This window comes from Coturnix japonica, chromosome 5 (assembly GCF_054131305.1).
Source record: "Coturnix japonica strain WE chromosome 5, WE-NBRP24, whole genome shotgun sequence".
Lineage (NCBI taxonomy): Eukaryota > Metazoa > Chordata > Aves > Galliformes > Phasianidae > Coturnix > Coturnix japonica.
In genome coordinates, this window is record NC_140667.1 from 54,981,941 (window position 1) to 55,006,025 (window position 24,085).

General features: G+C 45.7%; 2 protein-coding genes across 13 annotated transcripts in view; both read right to left on the reverse strand.

Annotated features, from left to right (window-relative positions):
- Positions 1 to 38: 38 nt before the first annotated feature.
- Positions 39 to 10,760, reverse strand: SAV1 (salvador family WW domain containing protein 1). The gene is made up of 5 exons (XM_015865933.3): positions 10,534 to 10,760; positions 9,490 to 9,936; positions 4,540 to 4,810; positions 3,157 to 3,300; positions 39 to 1,180 (listed from the first exon to the last, which is right to left on the reverse strand). Exons 1-5 carry the CDS (start codon positions 10,625 to 10,627, stop codon positions 979 to 981), a joined length of 1,158 nt encoding a protein of 385 aa, XP_015721419.1. The 5' UTR covers positions 10,628 to 10,760; the 3' UTR covers positions 39 to 978.
- Positions 10,761 to 10,937: 177 nt separating this feature from the next.
- Positions 10,938 to 24,085, reverse strand: part of NIN (ninein) — a 51,840-nt gene continuing 38,692 nt past the window's right edge. For 4 of the 12 annotated variants that reach the window (XM_015865972.2, XM_015865969.2, XM_085549719.1 and 1 more), the window contains 4 exons: positions 23,889 to 23,987; positions 20,656 to 20,847; positions 15,882 to 15,995; positions 10,938 to 14,925 (listed from right to left, as the gene is read on the reverse strand). In XM_015865972.2, the coding sequence (XP_015721458.1) occupies positions 14,716 to 14,925; positions 15,882 to 15,995; positions 20,656 to 20,847; positions 23,889 to 23,987 (615 nt within the window). In that variant the 3' untranslated portion in view covers positions 10,938 to 14,715. Of the gene's footprint in view, positions 14,926 to 15,881; positions 15,996 to 17,616; positions 18,069 to 20,655; positions 20,848 to 22,429; positions 22,527 to 22,891; positions 22,953 to 23,888; positions 23,988 to 24,085 lie in introns of those variants that run through there. The other 8 variants (XM_015865970.2, XM_085549720.1, XM_085549721.1 and 5 more) reach the window with 4 other exon arrangements.

Below are 24,085 nucleotides of genomic sequence, written 5' to 3' on the forward strand. Positions count from 1 at the left end.
CCCTTGGCGCGGCACAAATGAGCTGCTGGGCCCCCGGCTCATTAAACAAAGTGATTTTTATTGAATTAACAGGACTTACAAGAAATGTATTTTCTTTTTGTCTGCAACCATGTTTTTATTGCACTAAAAAGAATCCATAAATAACAGTTCAGGACAATCGGTGAACCAAAGGAGAACAGTGGTGAGGGTCACTGTACATGTAAAAACTCCCCCCTCCCCCCCTTCCCCAGGTAAGGAACCCAAATATAAGACCCAGCTCGATTAGAAAAGAGCAGTAAGAAAGAAGAAGGTGGGGACCCATCCCTGCCGTTTCCAGGTGCGGTGCTGCTGCCTTCCCACGGCGCGGGGCTCACACACACTGAGGAAGCTCTGCGGTGAGGTTGGTCCTTAAGGAGGGTCAGTATTTCCCCGTCTGCCCTCTGTGGGGTGGAGGAGGGAAGCTAAAGAACAACGGCGTTGAACCAAGTAAAAAATAAGGCAACTCCCACTTGAGTGGCGTGAAGCACGTGGCAGCTCCGCGCGGCGCAGTACTGGTGGTACATAACGGTGTGCTGGCCATTAAAGCTGTAAGCAGAGCTTGGAGGAAAGGCCTGAGGGAAACACACCACAGTACCAACACGGGTTGCAGTGGTGCTTTGCATCCAGGGCCCTTCTGGTAACTGCGCCTATTGCTGGTTATAAACACAGCCAGCTTCTCCGTAATGCAGCCAACTGCTAGGAAAGGAGAGCAGGATCAGCTCTCTGCTCCGACTCCACGCTGGTTTTCAGCATAATAAACTAGTTTTTGTATGGAAAAAGATTAACAAACGTTTCTCATTTGTATAAACAATACATAATACATGTAGAAAAATATTCAAGAGGATAATAACAAAAGGTGCAATGTCAACAAAAATAAGCTGCCTTTTCAACCAAAGCACTTCTTTATGAACTGTGGGGGCTTCTGAAAGCTCCTGGCCTCCCCTGTGTCCGTGGGGCAGCTCAGAAGTTCTTGCTGTGCTGCTGGGCGTACCACTGCTGCCGCTGCTTGCGGTGCTCCAGCTCGGTGAGCAGCGCCTGCCTGTAGGCCTCGTACAGCTTCACGATGCGCTCCAGCTCCTTCATGAAGAGCAGCTTCAGCATGCCCTGGTACGTGTCCAGGTCAGCCAGCTGGAACAGCTCCCACTTCAGGATGTGGTCGTACCTGGAGTGGCACAGAGGGTTACACCTGAGGCTGCCGTGCTGCTCTGCGTTCGCAGGCTGTGCTGATTTAGGTCACTGCATCCCAAACTGTGGGGCACGAGCCCCGTGGAACAACGGGAGGGGAGAACCGGGTAGCAGCAGTAAGAAGAAACAGCCCTAATCAGTGGCCATGTCACCTCGGTGCCAGCCCAAAGCCCTCTTTGGAGAACACCCCTCTGGCTGATAGGGAGCTACTCTGGGCAGCCCCCAGCTGCTGCAGGCAGGTAGCCCCAGCCTTGCTCTGTATTAGATGCTGCATCCTTACTGCAGGTTCGTGATCTTCTTCCCAGCACTTCTAAACATTTGTAACTCACCTGCACTGTGATTTTCTTAACTTAGCTATCAGCAGCTGACAGGGCAGCTACTGAAAGAACAGGAGAACAGATGGAATGAGCAGAGCTATGAGATCCTGGTTACATGGAGAAAGACAAAGGTTCTGATCTGTGCTTCAAAAGAATCTGAACTGCAATCTCAGGCTGCCCAATGTGTGTTGTTCTTTGAGAAGCCCTCAAGCTGAGGTGACAGCAAGTCAGCTGCTATCTCTCCTCTTCCCTTTCCCAGTACAAAATCAGCATGAAACAGGATTTGCTTCTTCACATTTGAGAATGCCACAAACAGCAATGTCTGTACCTGCCCTGCTTCAGCTGAAGAAATGTAAAAGGAGGCTGGAAAATGTGTGACTTTGGGGTCCTCTCAATACTGACTTCAGTGTCTCAGCCTTTCAGGAAGTCTCTGAGAATCTTACAGTGCTTATCTTCAAGTTTCAAGAGAAGAACCAGCAAGAACCTACACAACACAGGCTGAAATCCTTCAGACTGCATTGTCTACATGTGCCAAAGACCTAAATAAAGAAATGCAGCTGCAGCCAAAGCCTAGAAGTATTTCTAGGAACTCAGCCCTCTCCCAGGTTACAGGAACTGCAGCACCAGTACACCACTGGATTTTAGGTCCATTTAAATTCATATTGTTTTGCCAGAAGACACGAGAAGTAATTAAACCCATTCCAATTACACTAATTAGAAGCAGCTAAAAACTTCAGCTGAAAGCCACTGACCGCTACATGGTTTGAGAATTCCCAACTGTGCACTGAGCTGTTTGCTGTGACTCAGCCTCCCCACGTTCTCCTCATGAAGAAGAACGTGGTTTTATAGTTGTTGAAGTGCCACATGGATGCTTTTAGAAACTGATTTTCTACTTCGTGTCAGTCTTGTGCAGAGCTGCAGCCATCAGAACGTGTTTCATTGCATTGATTCAGATCTACCCCTGGAAAAGACCCCCTGTTGCTAAACATACCCCATGTATTTTATATGCCATGGGGCACCATACTCACAAGCACACTGAGAGTACAGCACGCACTCCCAGTTCTGCAGTGCCATGTTAAGTATTGCCTAATGCAAAGCAAACCTATGAGAAGTGGTCTCCATTCTCCTGCTAAGACACAAATGAAGCCCAACTTCATTCCAACTTGCCCATTTCCACCCAGAAGAGTCAAGAGTCCATTCCCCTTATCGAGCCAACTTTTGCTATGTTTGTGGGAGATGTGAGTGTCGCACACATGGTTTAAATCATAATGTACAGCACAGATTACATGCACGGTGATCTTAATATATTATGTGTACAAACCATAGATAGATGTTTTAAAAGCATATTCTGACAGCAGTTTGTTGAACGGGCAATTGAGCAACAAAAATTACAGGTCTAAAGCACTTAGGCTGGATCCTCAGCCAGCGATGGTCCACTCAATTTAGGGTGGCTTGTATTTCTGATATGAAAAATCCCAGTACAGATCCCTCACCCACTGTCAGCAGCAGCTCTCATACAATTACAGAACAGCCAGCAGCTGTAGTTCTACTTCCAGTCCTCGGAACCCACTTGGTTTCTGTCTAAACGATGCACGTGTAATTTAGTGCAAAATAAGAGTAAAGAAAACAAGCTTACTTGACAGGAGCCCTGGCGTAGACCTGCAGCCAGTCTGGAATCTCCGCAGTGTGGTAAGGGTTCGCAGGGACCAGGAGGGGCTGGCTTCTCTCTGCCTGCTGGGGCTGGTAGGTCACTGGGGGAGGCTGGTCGTAGCGGGGAACGCTGTATGGAGGAAGGCAGAGAAATTCAGCAGGCACCAAGCAGGATGTCCTGCTCTCATTAATAAAGATATGAACTTCCTGCAATACAGCAAGAAGGATCGAATAGAAATTAACCGGTAGATTTGGTGCATGCTAACTTGATTTTACCTCTGTGTTTTAAGCAGCTAAAATATCTGTTTTTATTCCAGAGATGACTTAGTTTGGGTTTCAGAGATGGTTTCCCAGAACATCAATCAAGTTTTTACCTTCAGGCTAAAACCCAATTCTGCTCTCAGCAACCCGACTGTTTCACCAGCAGTCACAGACAACAGCTGCTTTATTTTAGTGAGAATAATATCCTGTTTCTAAACTGAACGAACAGATGAGACAGAAACCAACAATTACAACTTCTACAAGTCTCAGCCAAGAAGCAGTAAAGCTTACTTATAAAAAATAAGTTGGTTTTGGCATGTGGTATGCAAGGCAAAAGCAGTTCACAGAATCACATCATAGAATCACAGAATGGCCCAGGTTGGAAGGGGCCTCAAGGACCACGAAGCTCCAACCTCCACATTGATACCAGCCCAGGCTGCCCAGGGCCCCATCCAACCTGGCCTTGAACACCTCCAGGGATGGACGGGGCATTCACAGCCTCTCTGGGCAGCTGTTCCAGCACCTCACCACTCTCACAGTGAAGAACTTCCCCCTGACATCCAACCTCAATCTTCCCTCCTTCAACTCCAAACCATCTCCCCTTGTCCTGCTGTTATCTGCCCTTGTAAAGAGTTGTCTCCCCTCCTGTCTGTAGGCTCCCTTTAGGTCCTGGCAGGCTGCATTGAGGTCACCCCGCAGCCTTCTCTTCTCCATGCTGAACAAGCCCAGCTCCCTCAGCCTGTCTTTGTAGGGAGGTGCTGCAGCCTCTGAGCATCTTTGTGGCCTCCTCTGGACCCTCTCCAGCAGCTCCCTGCCTTTTCTGTATCGGGGGCTCCAGACCTGGACACAGCACTGCAGATGGGGCCTCAAGAGGGCAGAACAGAGAGGGACAATCACCTCCTGTCCCTGCTGGCCACCCCTCTGCTGATGGAGCCCAGGATCCCATCTGCTTTCCGAGCTACAAGAGCACACTGCCGGCTCATGGTCAGTTTTTCATCCACCAGGACTCCCAGGTCCTTCTCTGCAGGGCTGCTCTCAAGTCTGTATATATGCCAGTTCTACATTCTCAGCTGGACTAGAACAAGAACAATCAAAACAGCTGTCATACCTGGGAGCACAAGGATGTTTGTATTGAGCTCTTTTATTGATGTGATCCACATAATACACTCCAAACTCTGCAGACTCCACCCTCTCCCAGCCTGGTGGGAGCCCCTCCCGCTCCAGGGGGTGGCTCCAGTGCGTGGTGTTGGTGTTGTGGTCGATGTAGTACTTCCTTCCTCTGATAGTCCAGTCCACGGACCAGCCGGGGGGAAGAGGTAAGTCTTCAGAGCTGTGATTTGTTAGATTTCCTAGAGATGTAGCAGCAACTCTCCCGATGCCTGAAACAGAAAATCAAGGTGTTTAGTTCAGTGGGTAACACCTCAAGCCAACATGATGCACTAAGTTAGCTTTCATACACAAGGCACTATGAACAATACAGCCAGGTTTCCAGCACACAGCCGTATACATCAGTATAAGAAATCATGATCAGGTTATAATCACAGACTTCAGCTGCCTGGGATAGAAATCACACAGTATTAAAAGTTTTCCAGTTTAACCACTGAAGAACAGCAACACAGGGAGGACAACCAGGAGGGAAGAGCCAGGTTGGCACAGTGCAGCCATCAGCATACAGCCCAGTTTTCTCTGCCCTTTCCTCCTATGGCCTGTGGACACTCAGGGCTGTTACATCAGCCACCTTCCAAAGAAAAAATAGAGAAAATAAACAGCCAAGTGATGCAATCAAGACTTCCACGGGTGTCTTTCACCTTCTGGGTGCCTACTGAATGTGCTCCTGCTGGACGTGCTGGCCCAAATTCAACTCTACTTAAGGCATTTCCTTCAGTTATCTGCAATTCTACAGTTGTTCAGTCTCTGGATACAGTGGAATTCCAATTGCCATTTCACCAAGTGCATCTACCCAACCTCAGCACCCAGGGTTTGTGCATTACTATTTTCCCACAGCCACAAGTAGGGCTGTGGGAGCTCCTTTCCCCAGTCTCTTAAAGTCAGGAAGAGATATGACCATAAACGTTGTATCAGTCAATGAGCACATCCCTCTGCTTGTTTTTCAGAGCTAACATCTGTGTGCACTTATTCCTGAGTGGAGGGAAAAGGCACAGCCTGTTAGGTACAGACATTAACTCAGACAACAGCAAAGCTCTTATATTTCTCAGGGAGTTCCAGTCTCTTGTTGGTGGACCACAGGAATGGCCCTTTCTATCAGTGCACACACTGCCCACAGTGCAGCAGACAGAGGAAGCCACCTGTGTAAGTACTGGTTACCTGCAGAATGGCAGATTAAGAACTGGCTGGGCTGTGATTCCAGTGACAGATCCAAGTCCCCACCAATGCAGTGGGCAGGTTTCAAAGCAACACAACGAAGAGAAGCAGTAAATGCAGGAAGTTCCTCCTGAGTTCTGCCCTGCAGAAGACATCAGCTCACCTTCAAACCCATTTCTGGCCTTGGTGTGCTCTGGATTACACAGCCTCCATGTTCCTCCCCTTGTTGGAGTGCTCACCCACTTGGTAGCTTTATGAAGACAAGCTAATAGCTGTGTTCACGTGGCAGCTCCATCCCTCATTAGGATTAAGCAACTCAGCCCTTTACTTCCAATGAGAAGGAACATGAGGGCTGCTGCCTGACCTTTAGCCATGCTGGGGCCATGGAAAGCATTTTAGGCCCTGGCCATGGTTACACCACTGGTTTTGTTTGCATTCCAATGACAAAATACCAACACTGAAGTTTCTTGAAAACACTGCACTTTGGGTAAAAAGAACAAACAAACAACAAATATTAAACCACCACCAACCTGAATACCCAGACCTGACAAAGGGAAAGAGTTTTCATAGAGGTATAAACGTATTTTGCTGCTCACCCTGTCAGTGTTTTGCCTTGCTGTGCTTTTTAAAGAGTTCCTCCCACTCGAATTCCTTCATGATTGCAGCAGCAAATACAAACGGATTTGTATCATGGGGTAAAGGTGAAAGTTTTTTAATGCTTTAAGGCTGGTACTAATGAAGCTGCCCACAGCAGGATGACAAACAGGCAGTGAACCACCCTCTGCCCCACAAGTTCTGCTGCCACAAGGCCTGTGTCTGCTCAAACAAGAGCCAGAGAAGGCAGGAAGATGGGCTCAGGGAAATAGGAAGCCAGCACCTGATCACACAGAGAACTACTATGAGAAGCAGGCCAAAAAGCAAACCATATGTTGCTGGAAAGGCAGCTCTGCTTCTGTAGCAGCATCACCTCTGGCTGTATGGCTTCTCCCCAGAGTACACTGGGATTTCAAGCTCAGAACTGCCATTCACATGTAAGAAGTGCTCCGCTTACCACTCAAACAGGTACACAGAAACTCAGGTCTTGCTTACAAGTTAGTTCCAATCTATAATGTAGACAGAACTTCAACCACAGACCTCCCCAAACCTTTCACCTAGAAGAAAGGACAGAGATGGCGAGGGAAGATGGGTAAAGACTCTTAGAATACAGTTTGAAACCAACACTTAGAGAAATAAAATTAAATATATTGATATATATCAAGAAATGCCATAGAGGTAACCAAACAGCCCTGGGAAGCAGCTGAGGGCACTTCTGAGGAACAACACTCACACTAGTTAGTGATTAAAACAAATCTGATGGAGAAACAAATCAGAGAGAACATGACTTGAAGGAGGAACACCAATGCAATGCCACATTGTCACCTCTTGGAAAAAATCAAGATATTTGCTTGAATACTTTGCTGAACAATCTGAGTGTGAAGATGTCAATGAGGAGACATTGCGATGTACTTTGTGAAGAGCTCCATTCAGATGAAACGCTTACAAACAGGGATGGAAACACGTAGGGAAGGTGATCCAGACGAGGCAAGGGATCCAGAAGGCCTGACTCTGTGCTGGAGATAAGGAGGGAGGAACTGGCCATTAGAGGGACTGGTGTTGCTCAAGAGAAACAAGGCTGCAGAACAACGGGTGGCTGAAATCAGACTGAGCTTAACAGCGAGGGGAAAGAAATAAGGAGATATGAGGCTTTCTTATTCTTGACTACACCATATTCTACTGATACAAAGTGCCACGGACTCAGAGGACATGAGGACATACAGAGGACAGAGGGTAACATTCTTACTGCAGTGAAACTACAGGTGGAGCTTAAGAGTCCACATCCTGTGTTGAGATGAAAGGAAAAAAGAGAAGAAAACAAAGGATAACGTGTTGGCAGACAAGAGGTTCACCTCTGGATTATTTCCTGCATATAAGCAAGACTGAATGCCCATCCATTATGAAATATGTCAAATCTGCCCAAGCTATTGACTGCAAACATACACAGGTGACAAAGACCAAGCACACATCAGCAGCTCCTTGTTTTCCAAAGGCTAAGAATGCCTGGAGACAAACAGATCCGTGCTTAATGATGAGCAGCCAGCAGAGATGGAGGGGTTTTCACACAGTCTAAATAGAACTGATGTAATTAGGCAGCACTGAGCAAAGTTAAGGATGAAGCAGCAAGTCTTAAACATCAGCATCTCAATCTGCACTGCCTGGCAGCAGCGATGCCAGCACTGCTCTCCTGCCATGCTTCAATGGAACATCTCTGTATTAAAAACCAAACACCACCAGCAAAGCATTGTCAGCTTTTTAGCTCCACCCACAAGTTCAGTGCTGACAATTTTACCAGCAGATTGCAAATAACAATGAACTAACAGCATATTTCACTGCATTATTTAAAGGTCTGGAGTGCTGCTCTCAAACTCCTCCCTGAGCATCATTTCAGCAGTAGAAACACCACTCAAACACCGCCTGCAAGGTCACAGTTCTATGGGTAACACTGACATCTCACATTTCTTCTTTCAGTACATTGACAGCAGCATGACATACAAAAGACTCTTCTGTGTCATCACAGATAACCAAATACTTCAAAAACAAATACTGAAGGGATTTCTTTTCTGATTCTCTTGTTCCATAAGAAAAATGCAGCAGGTCCCTGAAAGTGTGTGATCATGACTCTTCCTCAATGACATGGAATGACCTGGGTTGGAAGGGACCACAAGGATCATGAAGCTCCAACCCCCCACCACAGGCAGAGTCACCAACCTCCACATTGATACCAGCCCAGGCTGCCCAGGGCCCCATCCAACCTGGCCTTGAACAGCTCCAGGGATGGACGGGGCATCCACAGCCTCTCTGGGCAGCTGTTCCAGCACCTCACCGCTCTCACAGTAAAGAACTTCCCCCTGACATCCAATCTAAATCTTCCCTCCTTCAACTCCAAACCATTTCCCCTTGTCCTGCTGTTATCTGCCCTTGTAAAGAGTTGTCTCCCCTCCTGTCTGTAGGCTCCCTTTAGGTCCTGGCAGGCTGCACTGAGGTCACCCCGCAGCCTTCTCTTCTCCATGCTGAACAAACCCAGCTCCTGTAGCCTGTCTTCACAATATTACAATATTATAAGCCAAAAAGAATTCAGACACTAGGAAGTGAATTTTAGCACTAACTACACATCAATTTGCTGATTACACAAAACAGTCATTACTCATTGTTTCACAATAAATAATTCATTATAAAATTAACAAAAATCAAATGACACAATGATATTCTGGGCTTGTTTAGCTTGGAGAAGAGAAGACTGAAAGGAGACCTCATAGTGGGCATCCAATACTTGAAGGGAGTGTATAAACAGGAGGGGGAACAACTGTGAGGGTGGGCAGTGACAGGACAAGGGGGAATGGTTTGAAACTGAGACAGGGGAGGTTCAGGTTGGATCTTAGGAGGAAGTTTTTCCCCCAGAGGGTGGTGACGCACTGGAACAGGTTGCCCAAGGAGGCTGTGGATGCCCCATCCCTGCAGGCATTCAAGGCCAGGCTGGATGTGGCTCTGGGCAGCCTGGGCTGCTGGTTGGTGACGCTGCACACAGCAGGGGTTGGAGCTGGATGAGCACTGTGGGCCTTTGCAACCCAGGCCATTCTGGGATCCTATGTACCTAAAGCTGTTCAGTGATATGTGAAGGGCACAATGAACCCATCCTCACCTGACATGCGCCTCCCATGGTTGTGAGCCATCCTCTGGAAAAGCTCCCCACCGTGCTCATAATACCTGCAGTCCTCATGCAAGCGATCATTCAATTGCCGTCTCCTCTGGGCATCATAGAAGTGATCATAATAGTAACAACGTGTGCCGGCATCTCCATTTTCCATAACCGAGTTGGTTTCTGTCAGAAAGGACTGTGAGGAAGAGCCGTATTCTCTAGCGACGTCAGCTAAACTTCGAGCAAAGTAGGAAGGTGCAGACAGTCTGTTGCTTTCACGCCTCATTATTTCATGGGGCGCCCTCTGCACCGGCGTCCGAAGGAAACTCTGGTTTCTGGAAACAGCTCCATCTCCAGCAGAGCCATAAGCAGAAGGACTCGGGTCGGGAGGGCAGATGTCAGTTCGTCTTGGAATGGTCGGACCGTGACGGATAAAGGAAGGCATCAGATCTGGTACAGCAGAGAAAGGAAATGAGAGCTTTGTACGCACTTATGGTATTTGGCGAGCCAAAGTGTCTGACTTACAGCATGGAAGTAACTCCATTCTGATGCCAGAGCCCCCTTAAAGCACCTCTCAGTGTAGCAGCGTAACAGTAGGGCTGCAGCAACAAAAGCCATCACACCCTCCATGTGCAACAGAAGCTATTGCCAAAGAAGCGCAGTTTAACAGCCAAAGAAGCCAACACAAACAGCTCCCACCCCTTATCAGTCAGGCTCTAAACCTCTCCGTTACACCAAGATCCAGCCCAAGCCCCGTGAATCCCGCCCTATCAACACCTCACCAGCTCAATCACACAATCAAAGCGCGGCCCGGCTTGGGAGGGAGCTCAAGGCTCACGGAGCCCCAACCCCCCCCGTTTATTACAGAGCCCCCCCAGGCCGCAGCGCGGTGTCTCCCCCCGCCCAGCCCCAGCCCTGAGCTCGGTGCGGGCCGGGCCGGGCGAGGGCGCAGCTGAGCGCCGGGCTGAGGGGGAACAACGCGGCCGTGTGGAGCCCACGGCACGGCACGGCACGGCACGGCACGGCACGGCACGGCACGGCACTCACTGCGGAGCAGCGGGCTGGTCTCCTTCTTCACGTACTTCCCCTGCACCTCGCCGGGCTTCGACAGCTCCGCCCGCGTTTTCTTCCTCGACAACATCCCACCTCCTCCTCCCGGCCCGCTCCCAACGCCCGCATACCCGGCTCCGCTCGGGCAGGGCCGGGCCGCCCTCGGGCTCACAGCGGGGCCGTGTGTGGGGCGGGCGGCGGGGCCGTTAGGCGCGGGGCGTTGTGGGGCGGCGGCCCCGCCTGGGGAGGAGACGAGACGGGAGGAACGACGGGGACAGAGCGTCGCGGTGGCGCGGTCACAGCGCCCTCTAGCGGAAGGAGTGTGGCGGTACAGCACTCTGCTTGGTTCGAGATTCATCACCCAGCCCTGCCATAAAGGATGGGAAACAACCAGCCACAAGCAGGGATCTGACAGTGATTTATTTCATTTCTTTACATTCATGATAAATAACACACAGCTTGGTCCCTCCTTCCCCTTCACGTGGTGGTGTAAGGTCAGCACATGACGACGCGCAGCAAAAACAAGCGTACCCAAAGACCAACTGTTTCCATTTATGCATTAGACAGGTCAGCAGTGCCAGCATCACACACAGCAGGAAGGCATGGAACACCTGAGGGCTGGTGATGCTGTTTGTGTTGTAATGGACAGAGCTGGGCTGTCCCCAGCTCCACCTCGCCTATTCATTGGCTAAAAGTATGTTACAACCCTTCCTTTTCCAGCCAGAACTGAACTAATTCAATTTGCTTTGTACCCAAAGTAGCAATGGGAATATAGGTAGCAAAGCATGCTTTTATACCATCCTAAATTGACATGTAGTACTTCAATGGTGTGAATTCAGCTCACGTCCATTTAACACGAGTGCGATTCCTCTGCCCCCTCCTGCTCCCCAGACTCCAGCCCTGGATACCCACATGCCTTTATTCTCACAGTGATTCATAAAATGAGAGTTGAAAGCATTGAAAACACCTTCTGGCCGTGCAGTTACTGATAGCCAAACAGGCGAGCCCTGCTGTACCAAGGAGGCCCAGAAATTCAGTGACTTACCACATCGCTAAATACTTTGGTATCTGAAAAATGCCTGTAGTGCATAGGAGACACATTCATGCACAAAAGACCACAAAATGCTTTGCACGTTTGCATGTTTCTATGCTTATTTTCAGTAGCCTTGACACTGTGGGATGAGCTGCTTATCCCTTGAGCTGACACAACAAGCAACACAACACTGGTTGGAGCACCGTGACCATTCCCCCCACCTGGGAAGGGTTTGTCCTGAATTGTCCTGCAGCAACAAAAGCGGTACAGCATAGAAATGACAAAAGGCACTTCTGAGAACTCATTCGCACAAGCATTCCAATGAGATTTGGGTTTTTTGTCTACTGTGTTTCTCCTCCATCATTCTCCAGTCCTTTCCTGTGGTTAGGATGGTGTTTGGAAGAAAGAAACGTGGATGAGACAGGATAGGGAGAGAAGAGGAACAGATAGAATCCCTTTTCTCTGCTTCTCCCCTGTATTCCAGTGCTAACATCAAGCTTGGCTCCCTTGTTTTTGTAGAATCACAGAACCATTCAGGTTGGAAAAGCCCTCCGAGACCCCCAAGCCCAACCCAGCCCACCCCAATGTGCCCACTGCCCACGTCCCTCAGTGCCACATCCCCACAGCAATGGAGCACCCCCAGGGATGGTGAGCCCAGCACTCCCTGGGCAATATATGGAGTGGTGTTAATATGTAGTAGCTAATAATGCATTTCCAAACACAGTTCTGATCATCTGAACCATAACTGTGGTGTTTCCAGGAAATATTTTCAAACTTTGCTCATTTCCTTCGTGTAAGCATGGTTCAAGGTGTGCTCAGTTACCACACTGCTAACACACAGCCCTGGTACCCACACACAGAGGTGTAACATGAAGCACTGGCACAGGCTGCCCAGAGAGGTGGTGCTGCCCCATCCCTGCAGACAACCAGGGTCAGGGGATGGGCTGTGAGCACGGATGGAGCTGTGGGTGTCCCTGTGCATTGCAGGGAGTGGGACCAGAGGGCCTTGAAGGGTCCCTTCCAACCCAAATGTTCTATGATTACAACTGTTACCACTTCCAGATTAATAATACAAAGAAGATGGATCTCTTGACTTCAAATTAGAAAACCAAGCTCCAACTCACATCAGTGAGATCTGTCAAAATGTTTTTGCAGCCTGTGAAAATCAGGATATGTAAATCTCTGAGATTACGCAGCCAAATAGCCTGTGTGGGCATTTACAACAGCAGAGCAGTGAAATCATTTAAAAGGAATTTTTTTGTTCCTCCAAGACATTCTGCCACTACGGTATGTCTGTTTCCATAAGGCAATGGAGGAGGAGAAGAGGAGGTCATACCCAGCAAGTGCAGCTCAGTCCTGCAGCCCTCTGAGTGGCAGGTAACCCTGTAGACAAAGGTAACATCCCTTACAGCCACACTGCTGAGTGAAAGTCACCTTCCATAGGTTACCCTAGAGCTCCCCTCTTCCCTTCCTGCATCCACGATCCATGCATATTTAAAGAGGTCCAGTTTCAAGTACTGCCAGTATGGCCCCTTTCAGTGGTATTGTATACATTAAGTACACCTTACTGGTCTGATGGAGGCCAGCATTTGTAGGGGGAGCTAGCATCACATCTAGACTGTAGTAATAATTGGTTATAACAAGCTCCAAAGCATCTGAGTCCTCATTCAGCGACTTCTGTTGGGCCCTGAAAGCGTTCCCAAAAAGCCTGTGTTCCCCATGAACTCATCAGATAGGAGATGTAATTACCACCTGTCATTACAAAGCTGCGTGCCCTTCAGCCTTCCTGACTACAGCACCACTGCAGGCTGCTCGGGGAGTATGAAGGCAATATGCAACCAAAGGTGATTCTGTCTGTCCTGTTCTCCCTAATGCACGCTAACCTCCATCTACTGATATTAACGCCCACATTTATTAAACTGAAGGAAACTAACACTTAATTCCCTGAGTTCTTTGTATTCAACATGTAGTGTTTCCTCACAATTAACTACAAACTTAGTTTCTGTACTCAGACCCACCACAAAGGACACGTCCTTCCAAATCACCACGTAAACGGAGCACTGCGTTAGTGACAAAGGGCTGGGAGGTCTGATTATAGAGTCATGGAATGGCCTGGGTTGCAAAGGCCCACAGTGCTCATCCAGCTCCAACCTCCTGCTGTGTGCAGGGTCACCAACCAGCAGCCCAGGCTGCCCAGAGCCACACCACTAAGTTCCCCTCTTCCCTCCCTGCCAGTTGAACAGTAGGTGTACTCCACCACTATACTGAATGTACAACTCCCAGGAACTCATTGCTTCCCTTCTGTTTGGTGACTCTTCTATTATTTAGTATAACAAAAAAAAAAAAAAAAAAAAAAGGGTAAGTCCTCTACAATTTCTTAACTAAAAAAGAGCAGTAGTCTTTATTTGCCATCTGGGACGTCTCTCCAGATAACATGCAGTTACGTCAGCTGGAGGCAGTAGTCTATGAGTCTATGTACACATCTTTCACTGCTTTTCTCCTGCAGAGAAACAGCCGTGAGGAATAACCCGGATTCCTAATGCATAAGAGGAGCATATTGCTTTACAGAAACTAGAATCGTATTGCAGAATACAGGCAGCATCAGGAAAGTCTTGCTTTCAATAGCAACTCCATCAGCAGTATGCAGACTGTGGATGTCCCTCCTCATTCCCTGCTCTAGTTGGACCAGATGACCTTCAGGTCCCTTCCAACTCAGGTGAGCCTGATCTTATCAATATTCCTAGGTTTGGACCAAGAAATATCCCAAAAAGCCAAAAGGGTTTTAAAGTCATTAATACAATAGCAGGAGTTTGTGCTTCGATCTAAATAGAAATAGTCAATCCGGTATATTCAGAATTTGTGTTTTAAATTAAAACCAAAGTATCAAAATAAGTTAACCCTGAAACAAATACTTTTGTTTTTTACATAGCAAAGATTACTTTTAGACAAAACTTAGCAGAACAAACAGCTTGGGAATAAACAAAAGGATCTCAGTTGGCAGTGTCTGCTTGGGGTTTAGCTCTGCCATCCCCTTGGAGGCATCTCTTAACCAAAAGTCATTGATACAAAAAGGCAACGCAGTGAAAAGCTGAAATATTAAAATTCCAGTAAAGTGCATGGGATTGTGGCGATACTTAATGGCTCTGCTAGGATCTCAACTCAGCTGCTGAACTGAAAGATGGGGATGCCAAGTTCTTCACGATCTTATTGAGGTTGGCAATCTTCTCTTCTAGTAAATAGTTCTTCTTCTCAGCAGTTTTCTGCCGCTGCTCCGTCATCTCCAAAGCCTTCAGCAGTTGAGCATTCTCAACATAGAGATCCTTGACCACTGCATCTGCTTTGGTGTTCTTGGAAAGCTGAATTGTGAGTGAAACGTTATTACTCAGCACGCAAACAGCAAAAGAGAAATGAAAAGCTTTTTTAAGAGGTAAGAAGGTATGGCTGAACGCCTTCATTTTAACGTAGCCAAAGAAGACAACCCGCCCTCTAATTGTCTACTCTCATCTGTTAGAAACCATAGGCTTATGGAGTCATTATGGATGCTGTGAACATTTTGAAACTGGAAAGACTTTGCAAGGAACTTGAAAGATCACGTGGATGTTGGGGGGCTTCAAATGACCCTTATGCCATTTGCCCTCTAAGGATAGGTGTGCTCCACGTGCTCATTGGAACCACACAGGTAATTCCACAGAGGTTTGGACCACCCTATAAAATTAGGGAAAGCAGCTCAGCATTTGTCCATTTGCACTGGAGAAGCAATTTAGCAGGAGACCCCATTGGTGTAGCTCCTCCTTAAAATGAGAGGGGAGGCTGCACCTCAGCAGAGAACAGACATTCTCTCCAATGGTACCATGTCATTCCTTCCCAAGTACACAAAAGATCATATTAAAGGTTTTTGAAGCAGACCAGAGCAAGAACAGAAACCCCAACATCTTATCAAGCGAAGAATGTGTTGGGTGAGGGGGTGTGGAAAAATCAGGTCTTGTACCATAACCCCCGTATCCTTCAGGAAATTCCTTAATCCTTTGTAAGCAACTTGTCCAGCTAAAATACTTGGACCAAACTTTGTGTTTGTTTCCCAGCTTTAAGTGTGCCTGCACACCAAATGCACACAGCTTTTAGGGAATTAACGTGCAATGAATAAAGATCCCAGTTTGAATTTTTGGGAAGTTTTGGGCAAATACATTGGCTCAAAAGAACTCAAAGAGAACACTCTTTAACTTCTCAGCAAGAGCGAAGCTGTGGCTTGTGCCCAATTAGTTGTTTACAGAAGCAAGAGGGAAGATTTGGGGAAAAGAGCAAGAACTCTTACTTGTTCCTTCAGCTGATTCACTTTATCTTGGAGAAGCCTCTTCACAAGCCTCAGTTTCTGTTCAACATCCATCATACGTTCTTCCATCATCTTTAGAAGCTGCTCGTGGCCCCCCTGGAAAGCAACACGTACATGAGAATCTATTCACAAAGATCAGGTCACATTCAGTGCTGTTCTTCCTTCCACTTCATGCAGAAGGAAAGCGTTGTCCCTCCACTTTTGAGTACATTTTAAAGAGTCAATTGCAGTTTATCAACACTTTATAGAAGCAAAATGTTACGGCAATGTTTAAAGGAAAGCAATGTTTAAATTCACAGCATTAAATCAAACTTATACATTAGATGACTTTATCTAAGACAAATCAATATAGAATTACGAGTTCTGTATCAACTGGGATAGCTGGCTCCTTAATTTGACTGTAACCCTTCATCCCAAAGGCCAACCAAAATTCAATTACTCCCTAAAATTAGCACCTCATTCTCCCAGCCGCCATTTTTACTTTATTTGATTAGCTGTAGATAGCTAACGCTTCTGAATAATCCAATGTGCTTTTGTTGTTTTTCCTGACTGAGGCAATAGGTAATCTAACTACAACCAAAGCAAACCACTGACATGAGTTTAATGAGATCTATTGGTGATGGGCAGATGGTTGGACTGGATGACCTTCTAGGTCTTTTCCAACCTTGGTGACTCCATGATTCCATGAGAACGCCTGTTGCATCAACAGTTGAATTCAAGTCTCCCAAATAAGTCAGAAACACCGGGAACTGTGCAGAGTCAGTTATTGATCTTAACTGCTGTAGAAACATCCTGTTGGACCAATTGAATCAATTCTGCTCAAGATTTTATTTGTTGGAACTCCAGAAACTCCTTAGTCTACATATGGAGCTGCACAAGCACTTGGCTTACAAAGACGTTGGAAAAAGTTGCATTAGAGTCATCCAGAAAGCAGATTTAAAGTGCTGCTGGGAACATTTTCAGCTTTTATAAAGTTCTACTAAAAGCAATTCCAGCAAAATCATCTCCAGCTACCTTCTGTAATTTAACTGGAATCCAAGACCATGGCTGGGCATTACATATTACAGGAGCCTTGAGAGAGCGGCTCAGTGGAACCTAAGATTTAGTGGTCTTAGTGTCTGTGATCCTTGTTTGTTTTCTTTACTTAAGGATAATTTGAGAGCATTCTATCTAATTTCACACTTCACGCTTGATGGGAGAAGCCAGCTCAAGTTTCAGAAAGATAAGCAAAAAACATATCCCTTAAAGAAGTTGTTGTCAACCTCAAATTATTGCTAATGAATCTCATTTAATCTAGTAATTGGAGGCAGAAGAAAAACACTAAGGAACATCTGAGAAACAAGTCTGACAATTTCCCCTTTCCTGACCCTACTATATTTGCTTTATGGTCACAGCAATAGGAAACATCTCAGTAACATGGAAATTCTTGTCACAGATGTGCACCAACGCGTCCTGGGGAAGCAGAGCGTTCCATATCAAAGCAAATCCTCTATTACAAATCTTTCCCAGAGGTCATATGATAGAACCACAGCATGGTTGGGTTGGAAGGGACCCTAAAGCCCATCCAATTCCAGTCACCAGCTCAGGCTGCCCAAGGCCCCATCCATCACCTTGGGCACTGTCCTCATTATGAGGAAATTCAACAACAGTGTCTGAAACTTGTTAATTCTCATTCATAAAGCTGAAGCTGTTGATGCTATTAAGACAAGAGACTGTATGTTTAAAAAAGAATTTATTTCTCATTTACATCAAGAAACGTCATCTTTCCCCATTATAAAAGTTTAGGCATCTTATAAAAAAAAAAAAGCAGCATAAATATCCCAGATTTCTTTTGTCTCATATAAAATTAGTACCATTTGAGAAAAAATAGGCTCTTCCCACATAGAGCAAACCCACATTTTAAATAACATAAATAGAAACAATTTGCAACAAATGAACAGCTGACAAACATCCAGAAAATAACTTTTGGAGAAATAAATATTTAATAACACTGCGCAGACTCCAAAATAAAATAAAAACGGATCCTCAAGTTTCTCAGCTTATGCCAGTTCGTAAGTTTGTGTGTGTGTATCATGGCAAGGAATGAGATGGGAAGCAGCCAAGCTGTCAGAGGTGCCCGATCCTCCTGTAGGAATCTGCATGCACTGCTCGCTGCTCCGGTAGCAAGGCCTAGAGAGAGAAGGCAAGTGGGACACTTCACCCTGATATCCAGGTTGTCTTTATAAATACGTACATACATTTAAAGCAAAGCACCAGCACAAGCCAAGCAAGCAACACAAGACAAAAAACACATGCAAGAGAAAGGCAGAGCACCACATTTCTCTGTATTAGTGCTACAAACACAATTAAGGAAATACTCAGGATGCTGAAAGGGGCTCATTCACATTTTGGGGGGGATTTAAAAAGATCAGTGACAGTAATAAAGTGCCATTGGCAAAGCAGTTCCACTTCTGAAGGGGAGATGATCTGCCACTACAGATCACCTCAGGTCACCAAAAAGCATTTATGAAAAACAGCCCCATTGACCTTCTCCTCCAACCAGGTTGCAAGACTTCTGCTGAGACAGCTGAGCAAGCTTCGGCCAGAGGTTATTGGAGAAAGGGGAGCTGAGCAACTCTGTGTTGCTGTTTGGGAGAAAGCAGGCAGGTTAACAGAGGAGAAAAGGTGGTGGGGCTTTAATGGGGTGATGCTGGCATAGTGAGCTTGGTGAGCAACAGCTCAACATGGACTGTAAAGCAAAGGAGAACACAGACCACCATAGCCATGATGGAAAAGTAAAGAAGGATGCAAAGCATGAGGAGCACACCGATTCCATAGAGGGTAACTTCGGTGCCTTACGCAGAAGGACTGGGGATTGAAGAAAGCTGCAAAGTGCAAAGCAGCACCAGCAAAACGAGGTGGTTAATTGATGCAGCAAACATGGACAACATGATGTTGTACTCAATGGTGAAAAGACAGTGAAGAGGAGTTAGGATGCAAATTCTCAATAAACTTAAAGGGAACATTTGCACGGACATGAGCTCAATTAGATGTTTGCTTGAGGATGACTGAGGGGAAGAAAGGATTAAAGGTGTGCTTAAAGAAGCAGTTGGGTTTGCTCCAGCTTAAAGCATCCACCACTTTGCCCTTGTTTCCAGCTGTGGAATGAGCGCTTCACTATAGTGACTGTAGAAAGTCAGGCAGTAGAGCCCACAAGAACAGCTGGAGGAGACGTTCCAAACTGGAACTTTGTTTGCATCTGTTCTCTTTAAGTAAAAATCAATACACAAAGAAATGCTACAAGCATACAAGTGCAAGTGCACTGACAGCAAACACTTGCAAAACCTCTCTCAAAGGATTTCTAAATTCATGAAGGTTCTGGGAAACAGAAGCAGTGCCTGCAGAGCTGCGGGTTCCGGGATATGATTAATTTGCAAATTGCTTCTCAGGCTTTCAAAAGCAAAGCTACAAATCTAGCTCTAATTCAACGCACACAGCTCATCCACCTGGCAGATGCTGCTGCTGTAATACAGCTTTTATTGCTTTCAAAATTCAGCTGCATGCTTTGCTTTCCAATGTGTGCGACCAAGTACATCAGTAATGCACCTCCACCACTCAGTGAAAGGGAGAGAAACTTACAACCCAGTTGTTTCTTTCTCCTGCATACTTTGCTGTCACATTCCTTTGTAGGGAATTGTTCCCTTCAATGCCACGATTTAAAACAGTTACTGTGAGTTTTGTGCTTTAGGAACTATTATTACATGTATTTTTTTCTGTAACACATCTTCCAAAATACCCCTCAGTAATATGGTTTTAAACTTCAGGGATTTAAGCTTATACAGATATATAAATGTATTATTATAAAATGTATTTTTTTTCCTACTAACAGGTTAATAAAACCATCAGTCTCTTATTTAAGTTACTTAGAGCTTTATCTTCAGTCACATTATTATTTACGAGATGTGCCCAAAGCCAAAGCTGTAGTGATTTATGGATATAGCCACCAAAACATCATCTTCCATTGGATAAGTCAAAGACCTGCAGGAAGGGGGAGCTGAGCCGCTCTAAGGACCCCAAGCCAAACTATGAGTTGGCAGATGTTGATTGGCAGCCTCATTTTAAGGTTCATTTTACATGGGAGATGCAGAATTTGCTACTAGAGCTTATTGTTGCTTATCATTCAGTCTCGCATGTTGAAATATAAGGAGTGACTCAGCTCAATGAGAGCAGTGGCTGTATCTTCATTGGAATTGGGTTGCTTTCCCTCAGAAACACCAGGGATGATGTTTCAGGATAACAGAAATGGTGCCCTCCAAACAACGTCCTCTCATGACCAAATAACGAAGATGGGGACAACTTACAAAAGGGTTACTTGTTTGTATTACGCTCTGCTATGTCTCGTGTGGCAGAACTCCACATGGCAACAACAGCCTGAACTCATGCTCTATGTCTGATGCCAGCGTGTCTGTGCAATGTGTATTTTCCAGAGCAAAGGTTCCAGACATGGACATTAGGGAAAATAAAAATCCAACTACAAACACTAAGGAGAAAAGCCACCGTGGATGGAGTGAGCCATGAAGGTGAAGAGGACTTCAGAACCAAACCACGGCTCATGCTGCATATGCTGAATAAAGGTTTGTTTTGTGTGGAGCTTTGATGCAATTAAATACAGTTTTTGAACTGGCATAAACAGAGAATGGATCTCAAAAGTCAAAACACCAAACGAACACAACACCCCACCGAAGTAAAAGCCTGTAGAGTAACAAGAGCCGTTTACCTGCTGCATGTTGGTTTCAGAAGGTCTGCTTTCAAGCTCCTCCTGCAGCCGCTGGCTCCGCTGCTCTGCCTGCAGCAGCTGCTGCTGGAGCTGCAGGAACTGCTCCCTGGGCACCACAGCACAGCCCTGCTGCGGGAGCTCCCGGGGGGGCAGGGGCTGGCTAAGCATCCCGCTGCTGCTCGAGTGTCGCATCTGCAGAGCAACACAGACAGGCTGTCAGGGGAGAGCAGCACGGCGGGTTGCACAAGGCGTGTTTCTGGAGTTGCATGATACATGATGCATGGGACCTCAGCATAAAGCATCTCTTGTGCACAAGAGAATTGAGTCTGAAGACGGTAACAGATGTTAAGACAAACTCTTCCCAATGAAAAAGGTGCATCTTTATGTGCAGTTCTACAAAGTCCATAGGAGATTGAACTTCGATTCATAACTCCAGGCCTGCATCATGACTCATTGAATCTCTGGTGAAATCCTAAACAGGTGAGCTATAACTTCACTTTTGTTTTTAATTTTAACCTTAGCCTTTGCAACTCTTCTAATAATGGCATCTTGGCACAAATAAAAGCATAATACAGAATTATCATAGAATCATTAAGGTTGGAGAAGACCTCTAAGATTCCCCAGTCCAACCATCAACCTACAGCCAATGCTGCCACCTAACCATGCCCCTAAGCCTGCACCCACCCTATCCTTGGACACCTACAGAGAAGGTGACTCCACCTCGCTGGGCAGCCTGTGCCAACCCAACCACTCTTTCATAGAAGAAATTCAGCCCTTTATTCAAGCCAGCATGAGACATGCTGAAGGCACTGTCCATCAGTGCTGATTATTTCTAGTCTTGAATCTATGCAAAAAGCAAAACAAAATGCCAAAAGCAAAGCAGATTTTCTATACAGCCCAGGGTGACTGAATTATTTTCATGCTCTGCTGTGTTCTATCCTGAATTCACTACTTAGGAGCCCGTATATCTATTGAACAGAAGATCTCAATGCATTTTATGCTTTCCATTTAGTCATGCCACAAGCAGAGCTTGATAAAATTTCTTGAGACTTAAGTTTCAGCCAAGCCAATTTACAGCTTAAATTTGCATAAGATTAATGATTTCTTCATGTAAAAATCATTCTTCCTGTAAGAGCCAGCTAACTGCATCACAAAATCCTCTCGTTATCTCATAACCATTACTCTGGTCCCTTAGGAAAAGGTACGTGAGATTATGTTAAGCAGTATCACTTTTCCTTTCACAAGTGCCATAATTAAGGCCTCAATTAGCCATCACAGTTCCGTTATTGAGTTCATCTATAATGGAATCGACTATAAGCATTTGACATAATGGCGTAATTCTATCAAGGGTACTGCTCTAATGGTGTATCCAATGGTGGAGCCCCAGTGTAGATAGAGAAGGGCTTGAAATGTGATAAGAACATCAGTGCTGTGGCTGTGATAGCATCTGTTCACCTCTGCTGGCCCAAATGGATAGAATGCAGGTTTATAAGGTATTCTAAAGTAGTACAAGTATTTTAAAAAGCTTATATATGTATATATAAATATCCATATCAGGAGGTTCTTTAGAATCAACTTGCCTATAATGAAGCTGTTCTTTTACCAACAGCATAAAGAGTAGAAATAATGACATTTAGATGGGATTTGTGCAGGGTTTCATGGGATGTTGCAAAACACACGAGTGGAAGAGCTGAGGAAACCACCAGGAAATGTTAACACCTCAAAATTAAGTTGTTAATGGGTAATGAAAACGATGTATTTTTGCCATATTCACCTGTGGAAGGAAGTGGAACAGTAAGGAGCTCACTAAACTATCAGGGATGACACAGCGTGACCACGTATCAGTCAGCACTAGGGAAACACTTGACGGTCTGGTGGAAAGGCATGCAAAGAGGCAAACATGAGGACACCTTCAGGCCTCACAGTCACTGTGTGAGGAGGAAGGGATGGAGCCACTTCTCATTTTCTCATCATCAGTTTAATCCTTTTGAATGCAATTGGTCATTTCTCCATTTTCACTGCAACCCCTTTGGAAATACCCAATGTTTTCCTATTGAATCAAATCACTGAATGCACTGCCTGCACCCAACAGGTCAGTGCAGCTGCTGAAATAAGGATGTTACATTCAAATGAATAGTGGCTCCTTTACTTCAAAAGATGCATGGAGTGATAAAGCAAATCCATTCAAAGATGTTTTCCTCATGCTATGGTAGTACATTGAAAATGGTTGCTCTACCTTCGCACACTATTTCAGAGAGAGAACTGCACCCTTCTCTGCTAGTTCCAACCACTGAGTTCTAGACAGGTTAGCCATGGACAAAAGGAGAACAGGCACAAAAGAGAAAGTTAGAGGTCACGAAGCGCTGAGTGAATGTTACACAGCCCTGTTGGGATAATGTTATCAGAAACAGCAAGTCCTGCGCATTTGAATTACAGGTTTTGGGAGGAAAACCAAACCCAATTCCACTCTTACATACAGACTGAAGAGCTGAACAGAGCTGGGATTATCCCCAAAGCATAATTAAGAACACACGAAGCAAAGGCACGGGAAATAAAACTGTTTTCAATGACTTGTCAAAATTTCATCTTTTCTAATCAAGTCTTTAATAATTTTACAGCTAATTACATGGCATATTCAGCATAACATGCTTCCCATTTGCTTTCTTGGTGAAAGCCATGAGGTATCTCAACAAACAGTGCTGCAAAAGCCTCATCTATAAGACAGTCTGATTTACCAAACAAGTAAAAAATATGTTTTAAACTCAAATTCAGACCATCAAGTTCAGTGCAAAGACAACTCAGAGATCCAGTGAAGCAAGGCTTCCATTCAGCCAACTATTCCCAAGGTCAATAAGAACAGGCTTCTACATTAAGAGCAGCATTAGGCAAATATTAGTCAGGAAATTTGAGGTTATGTGTTTTAGGAAGGAAGAACCAAGCGTTAGCCTCGCCTCAAGCACAGAAGCAAAATCCTTCCCTGTTTCATTTCATATCTGGAACATTACATGAATACCCATGAACCACATCGTGCTTCACAGAAGCGTGGCAGTCACACTAACATTGATCATGAAAGAGGATGTTAACATTAGAGGACATTGATTCTTCCATTTTTGATCGTTTCCCTCAAAAGAGGAAAAGTTTTCTTTCATTTTATAAATAAATTAATGGATTCAGTGACATTCTGATAACCCTCCACACTACAGACAGCGCAGTCAACACCTATTGAGAAGTACCTCCATTAACTGATCATCCAGCTTGACCTGCTTTTTCCTTAGCCCTTCATTTTCTGAGCTCGTTTCCAGTTCATGCCCAAGAGAATTCATCTGACTGATCTGTGGAAGACAAGACGTTTCCTTAAGAAGGCAGCAGCTTTGTTTTACCTGCTGTATTCAACAAGTCAGGAGTTACTGCACGTCACACCAACTCCAGA

What these genes read in the sequence shown, in the direction of transcription:
- SAV1 (XM_015865933.3), bottom strand. Translation starts at nt 10,627, where the DNA reads ATGTTGTCGAGGAAGAAAACGCGGGCGGAGCTGTCGAAGCCCGGCGAG. An exon ending in GACCAGCCCGCTGCTCCGCA is followed by an intron (nt 9,937 to 10,533) that starts GTGAGTGCCGTG and finishes CTGCTGTACCAG; the next exon opens with ATCTGATGCCTTCCTTTATC. An exon ending in TACGCCAGGGCTCCTGTCAA is followed by an intron (nt 1,181 to 3,156) that starts GTAAGCTTGTTT and finishes GTGCCACTCCAG; the next exon opens with GTACGACCACATCCTGAAGT.